The following is a 14,344-nucleotide window of genomic DNA, read 5'->3' on the forward strand; positions in this document are numbered from 1 at the left end:
GTCACAGGTTTCTAGTAAAGAGTGGACTCACGCTGCAGCCATTCTCTTGGTTGGGGAGCCTATTGCAATCTGTCTCCTCTGACCAGCTGCTAGTTTTCACAAAACTTGTGGGAATTTAATAGCTTTGGCAGTGTCAGATTTAGTTGAAATCGACCATTTTGTCGAGAGGTATTGAAGGATTGGGAGTGGAAGAGAGAGGTGGAGAGTTGCACAGAAACATACAGACGCATATATCCACACTCAGAGACAGCACGGTCACATATTTCCTGAGGAAACCAGACTGAAAAATAAGGGTCCAAACAAGGGTGAATGATGCTTCTTTCTCTTTCTATCTCTCAGCTGTACTTCTGGCCAGACTCACACTGTTAATCTTAAGATTTAGAACACTGTCCTTAATTTAAAGTTGACTTACAGGGGCAGAGGTTACTGTGATTTGTAAATAGAAGGAAATGAGCCCTGGCCTTTAGCTGGCACAGCACAGATTAACAATCAATAGTCTAGTAGAACAGATGAATCACAAAAGCCAAGTCAAATCCTGTACAGTTGAAGGCCAGATAGATGGTCCAGATTGTGTTTCATGTGGAAAGCAGGATGGATGCTACTCTCTTCTTTTGCAAATTTCTGACATGAGGGTTGACAGTTTGTTGTGATAAATAATGTGGAGTCCTCAAAACAGGGGCAGCTGCAGTGTAAATGGGAGAAAGGAAAGGCAAAGGCCTCCCGCTCAGGCTGCGTAGGGGGAGTGCATCTTTATGTCAGACTGTGTGACGAGGACCGGTCTGTGGCTGTACGTGGCATGTGCAGTTGAGTAGACAGCCTGGCCTGCTTTGGGACATAGGCCTTCTCAGTGCCATGGCAGGGCAGCTTGAGAACTGGAAATGAAGGAGGGCTTATTTGGGTAAGTTAGCATTGCTGTTAAGTTATTTCTCCCTTCCTTGGCTCTGATCTTTGTATTGAGGACTCTTGTCGCAGGATGCAGCTGCAGCTGTGCGTTCTCTTCTGCTCTCTGTTTAGCTTGGGGCTGGGAGTCACCTCTGAGAATCACTGCCTCTAACCAAACCCTACCCTGAAAAATGGGAAGACACCTCAGCTATCCAGCTGCTGGTTTGACATGACTAAAGCAATACAAAGTGGGTGGAACTGAGCTAGGATCAGTTTGCTGATAACACAGATTAACCAAATGGATTTGTAATTTTACCCAAAGTATTCTGTAATCGCAGCAGCCTTGCAATATTATCCTTAATCGGAAAATTTGTCCTGCGCTCCCATGACGTATTTAAATACCAAGTAGTGCTGAACAGAAAAGAGATGCAGAGCTCTCCAAGAAGATAGCATTGAATTTACCTGCCCACTTAACATCTGAATGTTGCATATTTTGTGGGTTTACCAGTTTGATCAGTATTGTATTTTGTGAAGAGAAAAAATTCAGACGTACCAAAATGCACTTTGCTGTGCTGATTTCAGTGCATTTGGTTAGAACAGACAGTAAGCATTCGATGCTGCTTAGATTTGAATCCTGGGGAATGGAAGTTTTATAAGCCCCAAACTGAGCTGAGATATCACACCTCGCTAATTTGCATGGCTGTTACGTGGCATTGCTGAAATGTTGTCATTAAGTAACTATACAAGTAGTGTCTGTAGGCTGTGTATGCACAACCACAGGCACGCTTGCAGTAGGAGTAAGAATACAAAAAGGCAGAGCAGGCACACCCTCTGTTTCATCTTCATAAAAGACTCCTGCAGCTTTTCCCCTCACTAAGCTTGGAGTACAGAAATGCAGAAGGAATAAAAGCAGCGCTCCAGCTTGTGATGCACAGCCGTGGAGTAGCCATGGGCTTTACGGGAATGACATTTATGGCTGACATCAGATCTGAGTATTTGCATTGGATTTCGGTGTCAGCATCGGAGGTGTGGCTTAGCAGGGACACTGTTTCAGTCTTCTGATCCAGCTAAGAGGCAGCTCCGTCTGGGAAGATACTCACTTCCCTCTTCTCCGCTCTCCTGCTGGCATCTGACTCCTCCCTCCTGCAGCTCCGCACAGCGCAGGGAGAATCAAAGAGCCGCTCGTTCTCCACTGTGTTTCTCCCTGAGCCAGTAGGGCTTGAACACACCTGATATTCTGCCTTCATTTCAACTGAACTCGTGAGTAAGGCGCATTGCCTGATATCTGTTAAAAGTGTATGGCATATTATTACCTGAAGAGCCTAAATTAACCATCTTCTAGTACTGAAAGGATTATAAAGGACCACACCAAACCTAAATGTCTTTTAAATGAAGAATTGCATTTTTTTCAGCATTTGATTGTTGCCTGATTTTTGGAGAGCATGAGTTATTGTGGTTATCGAGGGTGCTTACATCTGAATGTTTCTTCATCAAATGACACAAAAGAGAGTCTAGGAAAACAAAGAAGAAACTTGTGATGTGGAGCTAGCAGTTACGGTTTCTGCTAGTGAAAACTTGCAGAGTCAGTGAGGCAGCAAACAGAAAAATTGGCAAGGACAATGTCGGTAATGCCTAGTAATTTATCACTCAATGGGACAAGCTTCTTTGCTGAAAATCACAGCGTTATGGATAAGCCTAGTGAGCAGAGAACTTTGAACATCTTTCTCTTCTGCTTGACTTTTATCATTACATTCACAGCGCTTCTGGGCAGCATTTATTCACTAGTTTTCCTGCTGAAAATGCAGAACAAAACCACGGTGTCGATGATTGTGACCTCGCTGTCATTAGATGATTTGATCAGCATTGTGCCAGTGATTATTTTCATGCTCACCCAGTGGTCAAGTGATGTGCTCCCCCAGCCTCTGTGCACCACCTCAGCACTTATATATTTATTTCAGGGCATTTCTAGCAACCTGAAAGCATCTCTTATAGTTTCTTACAACTTCTACACCGTCAATAAAACTGTGACGATGAGCCGCAGCACTTCAAAACGACCAGTGAGCATGACGTGGGCCATTCTCACCGTTTGGATTGTCAGTTTGCTAATCTGCATTTTGCCTCTCTGTGGCTGGGGCAACTACATCCCCACCTCATGGGGCTGCTTCATTGACTGTGCCAGTTCCTACATCTTGTTTTTATTTATTGTCTACTCGCTGTGCTTTTGCCTCCTCACAGTGCTTTCTGTCCCTCTAACTTACCAGCTGTTGTGTTCAGATGAGCAACAGCAATTATACATGGATTACCAGGAAATCTCTCGAGGCTATGTCACCCCTGCGACACCTGCAGGCTGCAGTACTGCTACCCCATCTCTGTCACCAGAGGACCCTGTGGATAAAACCCTGAAGCACTTCCAAAATGCGGGTGCCAGCTCAGAGGCAGTTTTCAGGAAAGGTGTGGCTGAGAGCGGTGGACTCAAGCCCCGTTGCATGAACAACATACAGAGCAGGAGCTTGACAGTGGGCTTTGCCCAGAAACGATTCTCACTGATTCTTGCATTGACAAAAGTCGTTCTCTGGCTTCCAATGATGGTAAATTGTCAGACTGCTTTACTCTTTAATATTTATGTGTGTTTAAATGGGATGTGAATTCATGTGATGTAAATTGAAATAGATGAACAATAGACATAGCAGTTGTTTCTTATAGCATAGTTTGTGCCAGCAAAGGTCCATTTAAACAGATCTGGGTCACACTACCTGAATTTAACTGGCTTTCAGCAGGTTTGGCAGAGCCTGATTCATCAGTATGCTACTCTGTCTTCACATCATTTGTATCACCTAAATATGGGGGTGAATGCAGTCCATCCTTTTGTGTTTCCAGCTCTTGGATAAGCATTTGATCAGCATTATGGGGTCTGTGAATTTTAGTAAGCCAGCTTTTCTGCCCCTCCTCACATCTGTGAGTCACAAATTGGTTAAGAAATAGGAGTTGTTTGAAAATTAAGGTTTTTTTGTATCTTTGTAATCTCCATAGCATTTTGGGGGGCTGTCCATGTTCAAGAACTAGGACCTTTGGGAACAGATACATTCTCATATAATTAGGAATGAGTCTATTCAGAATATGAACATGGCTCTTGCTCAGTATTATCCTTGTCCCCTGGATGTATAGACTTAGCATCTCAGCCCTTCTCAACTAGAAGAGAGCATTACGGAGCACCTGCAGCACATTTCTGTGTGGTCCTAAGTTCTCTTGCTCTCCATCAGGAGTTGGGGTTTCTCAGTACCACGCAGGAGAGATTTAGCAGTCTCTTTTAAGTTGCTTGGATTGTGAGTTGCTTTTTTTAATAGTTTTCAGGCATCTATATTTACCATTTAACTTGAAGCAAGGGGTCTTCTGAGAAATGCAGAATGAGAAGGAGGGTCTGTCAGTATGTTTGTTTACGCTCTTTTAGAAACACAATTGTTAGGCTCAACATACAGTCGTTGGTGACAACCTGTGGCTTTTAGTTGTGCCAGATTCATGATATATTTTGTTTCTTCCTGGAAATATATCATGCGCTTGAAGCAATTTAAATTTCTAAATTCTCTGCCTTTCAGATACAAATGGTTGTCCAGCACATCATTGGTTTTCAAAGCCTTTCCTTCGAGACGCTTAGTTTTCTGCTGACTTTGCTGGCTGCCACAGTCACCCCGGTATTTGTCCTGTCAGAACACTGGATCCACCTGCCCTGTGGCTGCATCATTAACTGCAGGAGGAATGTGTATGCTGTGTCTTCGGAAGAACTCAAAAGTAAGTATGGGAGGCTGACACGCAGCTGGAATACATCTTGTAGTAAATAGGATAGGAAGTTAGTGTCGACAACACTACTTTGCTTGGCTGATTTTCCCAAGTCACTGGCAGATCTTTTAGCAGAACTAATGAACTCTGAATCCTAGTTTCCCTTTCCTGTCCTACCCTGGGAAAGATATATCCACCAAAGTCTGGCGGAAAGTACTAATCAAATACATGGACCATGCTAAATATATTTAATGCCATGGAAAAAAAAAAGGTTAATTGTGAGCAACTTCACATTCCCGAGTTAAAAGAAGGAGAGGATCTATTGTTTGTACACCTGCCCTATAGATACTGAACAGAAATTATAGTGATACCAATAAGCAAACACCAAAGGTCATGATTTGGCGGGGGGGGGGCATATGTCTCAGTGTATTCATGTAACTTGTTGAAAGCTGAGGACCTACTACACACTTTCTTCCTAAAAAGATCTTCCTGCATGTTTATAAAATTTACCTGGTATATGTGTGAAATAGAGGATGCCAGACCTTCACTGATGACCTTCTTGGAATATTTTAAAGCTCTGGAACTAGTTTTTCTGGCCCTCCATATAAATACTTCTGAGGATCTGAGTGTTGTTCCCTGTTTCTGCAGTGAAAGTCCACTGACTTATGTGGATGAGTCCCTGACATCCGCTGCAGTGTATTAAGGAGAAAGCAAGCCCCCAAACCTCAAAGAAAGCCATTCTCATGCATGACTTTCACTGCCTTTGAACACATCTCCCAGTGCAGAATGACTTCTGCTGCAACTCATGACCTTTTGACCGCTTTCCCAGAGAGGGTGACTGAAGTTCATTGAGAAGACAGCTTATTCCAGATGTATCTAATATAATATTTAGAGGGAGAACATATGACAGATGGAAAAGCAACAATTATAAAATAATTTAAAATAAACCTGTTTTTTAGAATTTTATGCTAAAAGTCTCAAGTTTTCTCAAGTTTTCACATTCTCAAGTTTTAGCACAATGACTGTTAAGGTCAGAAGTTCACCCATAATTAAATATGATCTTGTCAACACACTGTCTAACTGCTGAGCAGAGTTACATGTTGTATAAATGTATCTCTCTACCTTTTCTTTATAATGTAGCATGATAGATTTGAGGGGGAGATGATTTCATGAGTTGAATAAAAGGCACTCCTTTAGTTACTACATAAAGCAGGATGAAAGGGAGACATGAGTGTGAAGAATCTGAGGTGATTTGTGTTAGAAACAAGGAATCATGAAGGGATATAAATGGTGACTGAGAAATTTAATTGTTCAATTACACAGTGTGTATGATTAATTAGTTGGAGCACTGAATTTAGAATGAAGAATATACAAAAGTTTCACTGTGAAAGTGCTTCAGCTATTGTTTATTTTTTATTGTAGAACTCTGTTTTTCTTACTTGACTGTTAGCCTTGAAGGATAGTTATTGATTCTCAGAAATACATTTTATGACTTTGTACAATTTTTCTCCTTTAGGCATATAGCTGAAATAGGATTGGAAAAAATGATATTACAAAATGAGCCATAATTTAACTGTTCTTGTGTGAACCTGATTAACATCATAACCAATGTGCTTTTGAAAATGGCAGATGAATCTACCAGTTTCTGGGAACCCATGAACTTTGGAATGTGTCATTTCTGAATTCATTAAGAAAGCAACACATTAACTTACTACTTAAGAAATCTTGCTTCTCAACAGTTCATACTTTTTATGGATAGAAAATCATCTGTTGCTAATAGTAACAAAATAAATTATTATGTGTCTTAGAATGTAATTACATTTTATATGTAATCTAATTTTTCTACTCGCTTTTGACTCTTTAGTATGACATTTCTCTCCTTTCTGTTTAGCCAAACGGAGAGGTTTTGAGTTCAACTTGTCTTTCCAGCAAGGTTATGGAATCTACAGAATATCCCACGAAAACCACTGCCGTGATGATGGTGATAAATCCACGTCATACCACAACCTGGTGAGCTGTGACTGCGCTAACTCCAAGGAGCCGCGCAAAGCAGGCGACGATGCGCCGGCGGGCGGGAGCGCGGCCTTCAGCACCGCCGCCGTGGCGGACAGCGCCGGCCCGGCCGCCGGCCGCGGCAGCGGGCGCCTGGCGGGCGCGGAGAGCGGGCGGGAGCCTGGCGCGGACAAGAGCCTGGACCGGCCCCTTCCTGACAAAGCAGGTGTCTTCAAAAGAGAAGAGGCCAGCGATTTTGATAAGTCAGCTTTTTTTGAGGGACCGGAAAGAAGATTGTCTCATGAGGAAAGCCATAAACCCGAACTCACAGATTGGGAATGGTGCAGGAGCAAATCAGAGAGGACCCCTCGGCAGGTAAAACACAGATTTACCCTTATTTTGTTCTGATAATAAGAAGTATTTTCCAAAAAAATAAAAGTGGGGTTTTTTGTATTGAAATTCCAGTTAGTTCTATTGATAGTGTAATTATTTTTAGTAAAAATCATACTTAACATTGTATATTTTAGTAACCTCACACCTATTTGCAAATGCTGATCTGGCAATAATCTCTCATTTGTCTCCTTAATCATGGGGGTTTATTATTGTTACTATTTTTCATACACCTGCATGATCTGTATATGGTAAGAATTCACTACAAAATATGTTAATTCATCTCAGTGAACAGGAATTTTCTCTCCAGAAGACTGCAAAAGATTACATTTTCAAGGGTATTTCCAAACATCTGGTGACATTTTTTTGCCATGCTTATGTTTTGGGTGGGGAAAAAAGGAGAGCTGGAAAAACAAACATAAGCAAACATGAAGGGTGAGCACCACAGGTTAGTATAGGTTTTGCTCTGGGTGTGAAGATTCCTATTAGATTCAAAGAGAAAGGTTCCAAGTATTAAAATGATCAAAACCCTTTCCTTTAGAATGTGGACAGTTATCAGGGAAAAGAAACAGTCAGGAACTGATTAGCTTTATGGAGCTGTGCGAGAGAAGTGATTAAAGGTAGATTCCTTATATATAGCACTTCAATTTAAGGATTTATTAAGGACGTCCATAAAGTTAGCTTGTGTAGCTCTTTGCGTAGAGGTTCTGATTCTACTCTCTCACATTTGCTGGGCACCATATTGAATCCAGTAAAGCTTTTCACAGCTTAAGAGAAGAGGAGTATCAACAAACCATAGGCTTTAAGGGCATATTGTCTAAAACTAATACATAGAACTCCAATTTTACAGTGTGACCCTTTCACCTATAGATATGTCCCATTGAACATACCAGCATCTCCACAGAAATTGGGGTTCGCTTTCAGTTATCAGATTGCAGTGCTGTGATCTGTTTCAAGCACCCAGTGCTCATTCACATGCTCCTTGCCATGCTGACAGTGGTATATCAAGAACAGCAGGGTCAGCAATTTCCTCAGCACGGGGGCGTTTTGGTTCTGCCATGACAAACCTTGTGGCTAGTGCCCCTACTTACGCTGGGAGGGTCTGCACCGGTTTCTGACTGGTGTTGAGTTCAACACTAAAGTAAAGAAGAGTTGTAAAAGAGAATTGCCCCAAAGTGCCATTTGTAAATGGCAGCCTGAAATTGAGTCCAACTGTAAGGACAGCTGTAAGTTGAACTTAATTCACTGGCTCTCTCATATAAGAATAGGGGCTTAAAGGAGAACTGCCAAAGCTTCCTTTTATTTTCTATAATCACTGTTTTTTTTAAGAGGAAGAATGTCGCAAGATTTAATGCAGCCCAAATGCTGAAAAATATACTATTGCTCTTAAAGGAAGGAAGAAAGGAAATACTGTTAACCGTTCCCTTATGAACTGAACATAGAGACTGTCTCTTGAGTGGGCAATGAGTATGAAGGTTTTCCGCCTCCTAAAAATGAATGGTTATGAACCAGAGGTCAAACACTGGCGTGAGGCACCAGGCAAGCCTGTAATGTGACATCTCTAGTGGAAACTGAAATGGGCAACAGCTGTTTATCCTGCAGCTGTAGAAGTTACATGCTGGTCTGTTCACATACTGGCCTCTAAAAAAGCATCTCAGGGTGATTTAAGGAACAAAAATGGGTAGTACTGTATTGTGCCGTTATTTACTCCTATTCTGTATGCACCTTTCATGTGATACGTTGTTTATGCTCCAGCACACAATTTGTCAGCATAAATAGTGTATATAATGATCTTATAGCAGCATAGCTATATACCCATTTTCAAGATAAACCAGGGCAGTTCAATGTGCATATAAATACATAGTTTTCATATTTTATGTGTGACACAGTCGCAATTTTGTATTCTTGCTGTAAATTGATTCTGAGACAACTTAAATGTCAACTCTGCCCACTCACCTTCGAAGGTTTCCCTTGGTAGAATCCGAAAGGAGCCAGTATCGGCTTTCAGTTTATTATCCATGAGCAACTGCAAAACACATGCAAAAGGATGAAAACAAAGGACATGACTGTATTTTTGTTATTATTGTATTACTATTCAGTTTGAGCCTTCGTTTTATTTGATTAAATTTCAGGAGCTTGTGTGGTAAGTAGCAAAATTACTACTTTTCTTCTGCTCTATTTGGACAGATCATAGTTGGCCATAGGAAAACCATCTCTTCAGTTTTTCTCTAGGATTGTGAGACTGACAGGAAAGAAGAGTGTGTGTCTCTTTTGAGAGGAATGAACAAAACAGTTCCCAAAATCGAGAACTCAAATGCTCAGGAAGATGGTTAACATTTGGGGAATGCTATGTCTCCTTCATCAGTTGCTGTGCTGTGGAAGTGGTTATTCTCCCACTGTGCTCCAGTGGTCATACAAACGAAAATACCCGTTGCCTGTCAAAGGGGTTTAAATGTCTCCATTGAGATAAGCGGAAGGCTCTGTAAACCTGAGAAACACATTTCCAGGTGAGGTAGTTGCATGTTTATGCCCTGTTCAAGCACAGTGGAAGACTGTCAATATTTTTCCTGGATGGCTTAATTTTTTCCAAACTATCCTGTCTGTTCTTGGAAGGGAAATTTAATTTAAGGAAGCTATTTTTAAGATTTAAAAAGAAGGGAAGGACTCACCCTTGCCTAGATTATGAGAACCCCACTTTCAGGAGCCGGTGCTGAATGGGGTAGGTGAAACACCGTCATGTTTTTGTAGCATTTCCTGCAGAACTGTGGCTTCCATTAATCTCTCCAGTGTCCGATTAGTAAACTCCACAGTGGATACAGTCTCTGCTTGTTTATTTGAATTCTGATACCTGCTGATACCTAGAATATCAGCCCTTCCTCCCACTACAACCCCAGGGTGATACAGGAGGCAGGAATTTGGGGCATGATGAAGCCAGAAGCCAAAGCCAATCTGCCTGCCTGGCTGAGTATTAACTAAAATCTGAGGGCTTGAGTGTGCGCTGTGGAATTCAGTAGAAATTTAGCATTGCATTCAGTGGGAGTGTGGCTGGAGCCTGTGTGAAGCCCACAAGACAGGAGTCACAGAAGGGGTTAGCTTGGAAAGGTCCTCTGGAGGTCCCCTAGTCCAACCTCCTGCTCCAAGCAGGGCTAACTTCAAAGTTAGATCAGTTTGCTCTGGATCTTCGGCACATTCATAGGTAAAATGACTAAGGTTTATTTTGTATTTAAATAAAGGAATCTTCTCTTTGATATACACAAGTTTATAAAATGAGTCAAAATAGGAATTTCAGTTTGGTATTTCAGATTGGATTGATCATTCCTTTAATTGAAAAGCAAATGTTTACTCTCTTACAGTATGCACTGATGAACTACTGTGTCCATGGGCAAAAGTAGATGATGACTGAACCTGTTTTTGATCTACTAGTTCTTGTTACCTTCTTGAGGGTCATATATAATTTAGTTAACAAGGTCAATATGTCACTAGGTTTATCATTAACTATGGCTCTCCTTGCAGTAGTTTCCAGACTTTCTTTGTTTTTAAGCAAGAATTCCTTCTCCCATCTCCAGCAGCTGCTGTTTCAGATTGCTAGACCTGTGACTTCCATTACAGCAGATACCGGCATCTTTTTGTGAAGCAGTTGGCAATGACTGCCTGCAGCTGGCTTTATTTGCCCTGGGGCTGTATATGTCACTTTTGGACAGACTTCTTCACTACTTCCATTACAAGGAATCCTAATTTGTCCTTTTCTGACATTTTCCAAATTACAATACACTGTGCACTTGCCAGGCATTAAGGCTTTTATGGTCTAAAAGTTCAAGGCTTCCGAGCTGCAGATCTCATTGTTTCTGACATTCAACATGAGCTTCTGGAGTTTCACGGTGCTGACATTTGCTTTGCTGGTGAAAAAGGGCAGAATCTGAAACTCCTGCAGGTGTTGTGAAAAGAACTTTAATGCATTTCTTGGATGTATGTAGGGTGAAAGATCAATTTGGGCCAAACATTAAATAAGTTGAAAGCCACCCCTTTTATTCAGCTTGTCTGGAGATCCCTAGGTATCTAAGAAAAGTCGCTTTCTCCCCATCTTTCCCCGTAGTCGCCTTTGTTAAAAAAAGAATCTTTCCGTGTACCTCTGCTTAATTTGCCAATTAGGCTAACCAGTTGGGAAGAAGATAACAAATCTTACCAAGAAATGGGTGATTACCCTAATGGGATGCAAGTTCTTCACTTTCAGTAGTTTCAGACTATGAATGTTTGATCACAGAATTAAACATAGGTGTTCTTATTAGACTACTTCCAGCTTTCTGTTCAATAAGCAGAAATTGTAATTCCCTAAGCTGCTGTAAAATTGTAAGCTGCAAGTGGTGTGGTAAATGTGTCCTCACATGCTGAATTTCCACATAGCAAAGGGCATGGTTGCTTGGCATGAGAACGTACTAAGAAAAACAGAATCTCAGTTCCTCTATAGATAGTTGTCAAAAATGGACAGTGAGTTATCTTATAAAAATTAAAATGCATTTTTACTTGTATTAAAATTCTTTATCAGTTCTAGTTGACTACTGGGTGTGAAAGCTTTTTAAAATTAGAGCACAGTAAGTACCAGGAAATTTAGCAGAAGGTACTATAGTAGCAGGGGAGAAGATACACCTTACAGAGTGTTTTTTACCATGCTTGTTCCTCCCCAAACTACCTTGATCCCTCCCTTTCCCCACCTTCAGTCTTTCCCCTACACATCCCATAATAAGTCTTGTACAATCCCAAAATGCACTTCCCCTGCATCCCATAATGACTGCTGTACCCCTGCAGGCCGTAACCCCCCTTAGTCTGTAAGGTGATCTGGAGAGCCGCTCTGTCTGACTCGCCTTGACGGGTTTCAGACCTGGAGAACGGGCTGATCGCTCTCCTCTGATAGCCCCGGGAGCAGCTGGGCTGGGAGCTGTTTCTCTGACTGGTTTATTGAGGTGCCTCCTCCTGTTGTCATTCTTCTGTGCTACTTTATGCTTGGGGAGATGAGCCTTTACTCACATAACCTAACAATTTGCCATTCTAGAGTAATCATGGAGAGCATTGCAGTAATCAAAGCTAGAGAATACCGTGGTGTTTGAGATTAGACTTTGGGAGAACAACAGCAAACTTCTGGCTAGGTATTATAAGAAATCAATGTAAGAGTTGCTGCTACTGAATGAGTAATATAATATGTATTGCTGGAGCAGGCAGGTGTCCCATTTGGAACCAAAACTGCTTTGTCAAGCACAGTAAAACACAGAACATTTTGGTCAGGGCCAAAAAGTTGAAATAATCTAATCCTGATCTCTGAACAACAGCTAGCCAGGCACCCAGATTTTCACTGATGACAAATATTTCTTATCAGCAGGACAAATAAAACCTTTACAGTATTATGCTGTTGCTTCCATCAGTGCATCATCATTGATTTTATCAACAGATGAAGCACCAAGTAACTACCTCAGTCTTTGCCAGGTGCTGGCTATGGCATCTAACTATATTGTCCAGATCAGCAAAAATGGAGCTGGGTGTCATCAGCCTCATCAACTTTCTAAAAGCCTGTTCAGTCATGCCTTTTTATTAATCCTTCTCATAGACGTTTTGCAGGAGAAGAGAATGAAAAGGGAGTTGTAGTGTCCAAATAAAAGCAGTCTTGAAGGAGCATAGTTTTGTGAAAGAATAATTGCCCTAAGTTTTTCTGAGAAACCTCATAAGGAAAAGAAGCAACATACTGGAGAACGATTTACTCCAAAGATGCTGTATTCCACAAACAACCTAGAGCACACCCTGCTCAGGGGGACCAAGGGTGACTGACACATTTTATCCAGTTCAAGATCACCTACTACCTTCAGCACTTCAAATTCCACCCGTTACCTGGGCAGAGCCTGGCTTGAGGAAGCTGTTAACACAAGTGCCCCATGGCAAGAACACAGAGATCTGTGCGGAATGATCTTATTACCGTGTTAATACAGGGATAAACATGGGGAGAAAGGCAAGGCAAGGAGGATTTCTCCCACAAAAGAGAGCACATGCATACTCATTTTTTGTTTGAAGAATCCATCTGAAATACACAGCCATATTGCTGTATGTTCATTTATTTGAAAAAACAGTAGGATGATTTAAAGGCAAATTGTTCCAAAGTCTGCTCTCTGTAGACCCTGTTGTTTAGCACTGCCTATTTAAGGAAATGTAATTAGATGTATACTTCCTGCCACAAATTATTTTAAGGCCATCTCAAATTCTAGAGTTCATAACAGCGAGATTTTTACAATCCACTTCAGTCTCATTTTCAGAAAGACTTTGCTCTGAGGATTTTGTGGCCACATCTGTGCACTTACTCCTGCTTTCCTATACAGCAGGCTGTAAACCAGCTCCAGTCTTGCAACTATATAGATGCATCAGTGGGCGACAGTGGAATGGATGAGGCTCATCCCCAGTTGTCTCAACGTGTCCTTGAGTAGATTGTTTTGAAATTCTTATCTCATGCTTAATTTGACTTGAATCTCTGCTGAGATGACCTGAAACTGTTCCAACAGTGTATAAACCTAGTTTAAGGATGATCAAAGTCAGGCTTCATTCATGATTAGGAATCCTGTAAAAATGGCTTCAATGTAGAAGGAGAGTTTACAATGTCATATTAAGCACTGATTTATAGAATCGACATTGTTTAAATTTGTGTCTGTGTTAGTTTATTTATATTAAGCTAGTCAGTCAGTTATACTATTTTTATAGGTAGCCATAATGATCTGGAGATAGAAATACATTAATCTGGTAACATTAAAGTGATCATCTTACTCAAGAGATGCTGTGCACTCTGAGTTTGATCTGCACACTGCTTCCTGGCAGGGTCGTAGAGCTGACACCATTCAACCTTTGCCTTACAAGTTGTGTTACCAGAGAACTAGTGCAGAGATCTTGTTAGTCTTGCTAGTTTTTTACCTCTACTTATTCAGGGCTGGGGTAAAAATGAAGAAAAGCGAGAAGGGCAAAAGAAGAACATGCAGGCACATGCATGAACGTGGTTTAGAGTGAAATAGCTGCATGTCCACTGTGCCGATGGCAACTTTCCAGAGCCACTTAAATAGTGCTTCTTTTTTTAGCTTCCTTTTTTGAAGATGCCCTAATTTGCTATTTATCATTATTTAATCTTTATTTATGTACCAGTCACTAATTTTATCATTCCAGTTCCTCAGCCAGTCTTGTGCTGTCAGCCAGTTCTAGTGACTATACAACTGCTGCTGTGCAAGCTTTTAACAGACCATGAAAAAAATGTTACTGCAAAAGAGCAGTGTGTGAAGCCATCTGT

The 14,344-nt window shown here is 41.3% G+C and overlaps 1 protein-coding gene across 1 annotated transcript in view; it reads left to right on the forward strand.

Moving 5' to 3' along the window:
* The first annotated feature begins 2,495 nt into the window (after positions 1–2,495).
* The window catches only part of GPR149 (G protein-coupled receptor 149), a 30,012-nt gene continuing 18,163 nt past the window's right edge, over positions 2,496–14,344 (forward strand). The window contains exons 1-3 of the mRNA XM_026057800.1: positions 2,496–3,470; positions 4,476–4,668; positions 6,548–7,023. Coding sequence (XP_025913585.1) covers positions 2,502–3,470; positions 4,476–4,668; positions 6,548–7,023 — 1,638 coding nt within the window. The 5' untranslated portion in view covers positions 2,496–2,501. The remainder of the gene's footprint in view (positions 3,471–4,475; positions 4,669–6,547; positions 7,024–14,344) is intronic.

The sequence above is a fragment of the Apteryx rowi genome, unplaced genomic scaffold (genome assembly GCF_003343035.1).
Source record: "Apteryx rowi isolate R43461 unplaced genomic scaffold, aptRow1 scaffold_140, whole genome shotgun sequence".
NCBI lineage: Eukaryota > Metazoa > Chordata > Aves > Apterygiformes > Apterygidae > Apteryx > Apteryx rowi.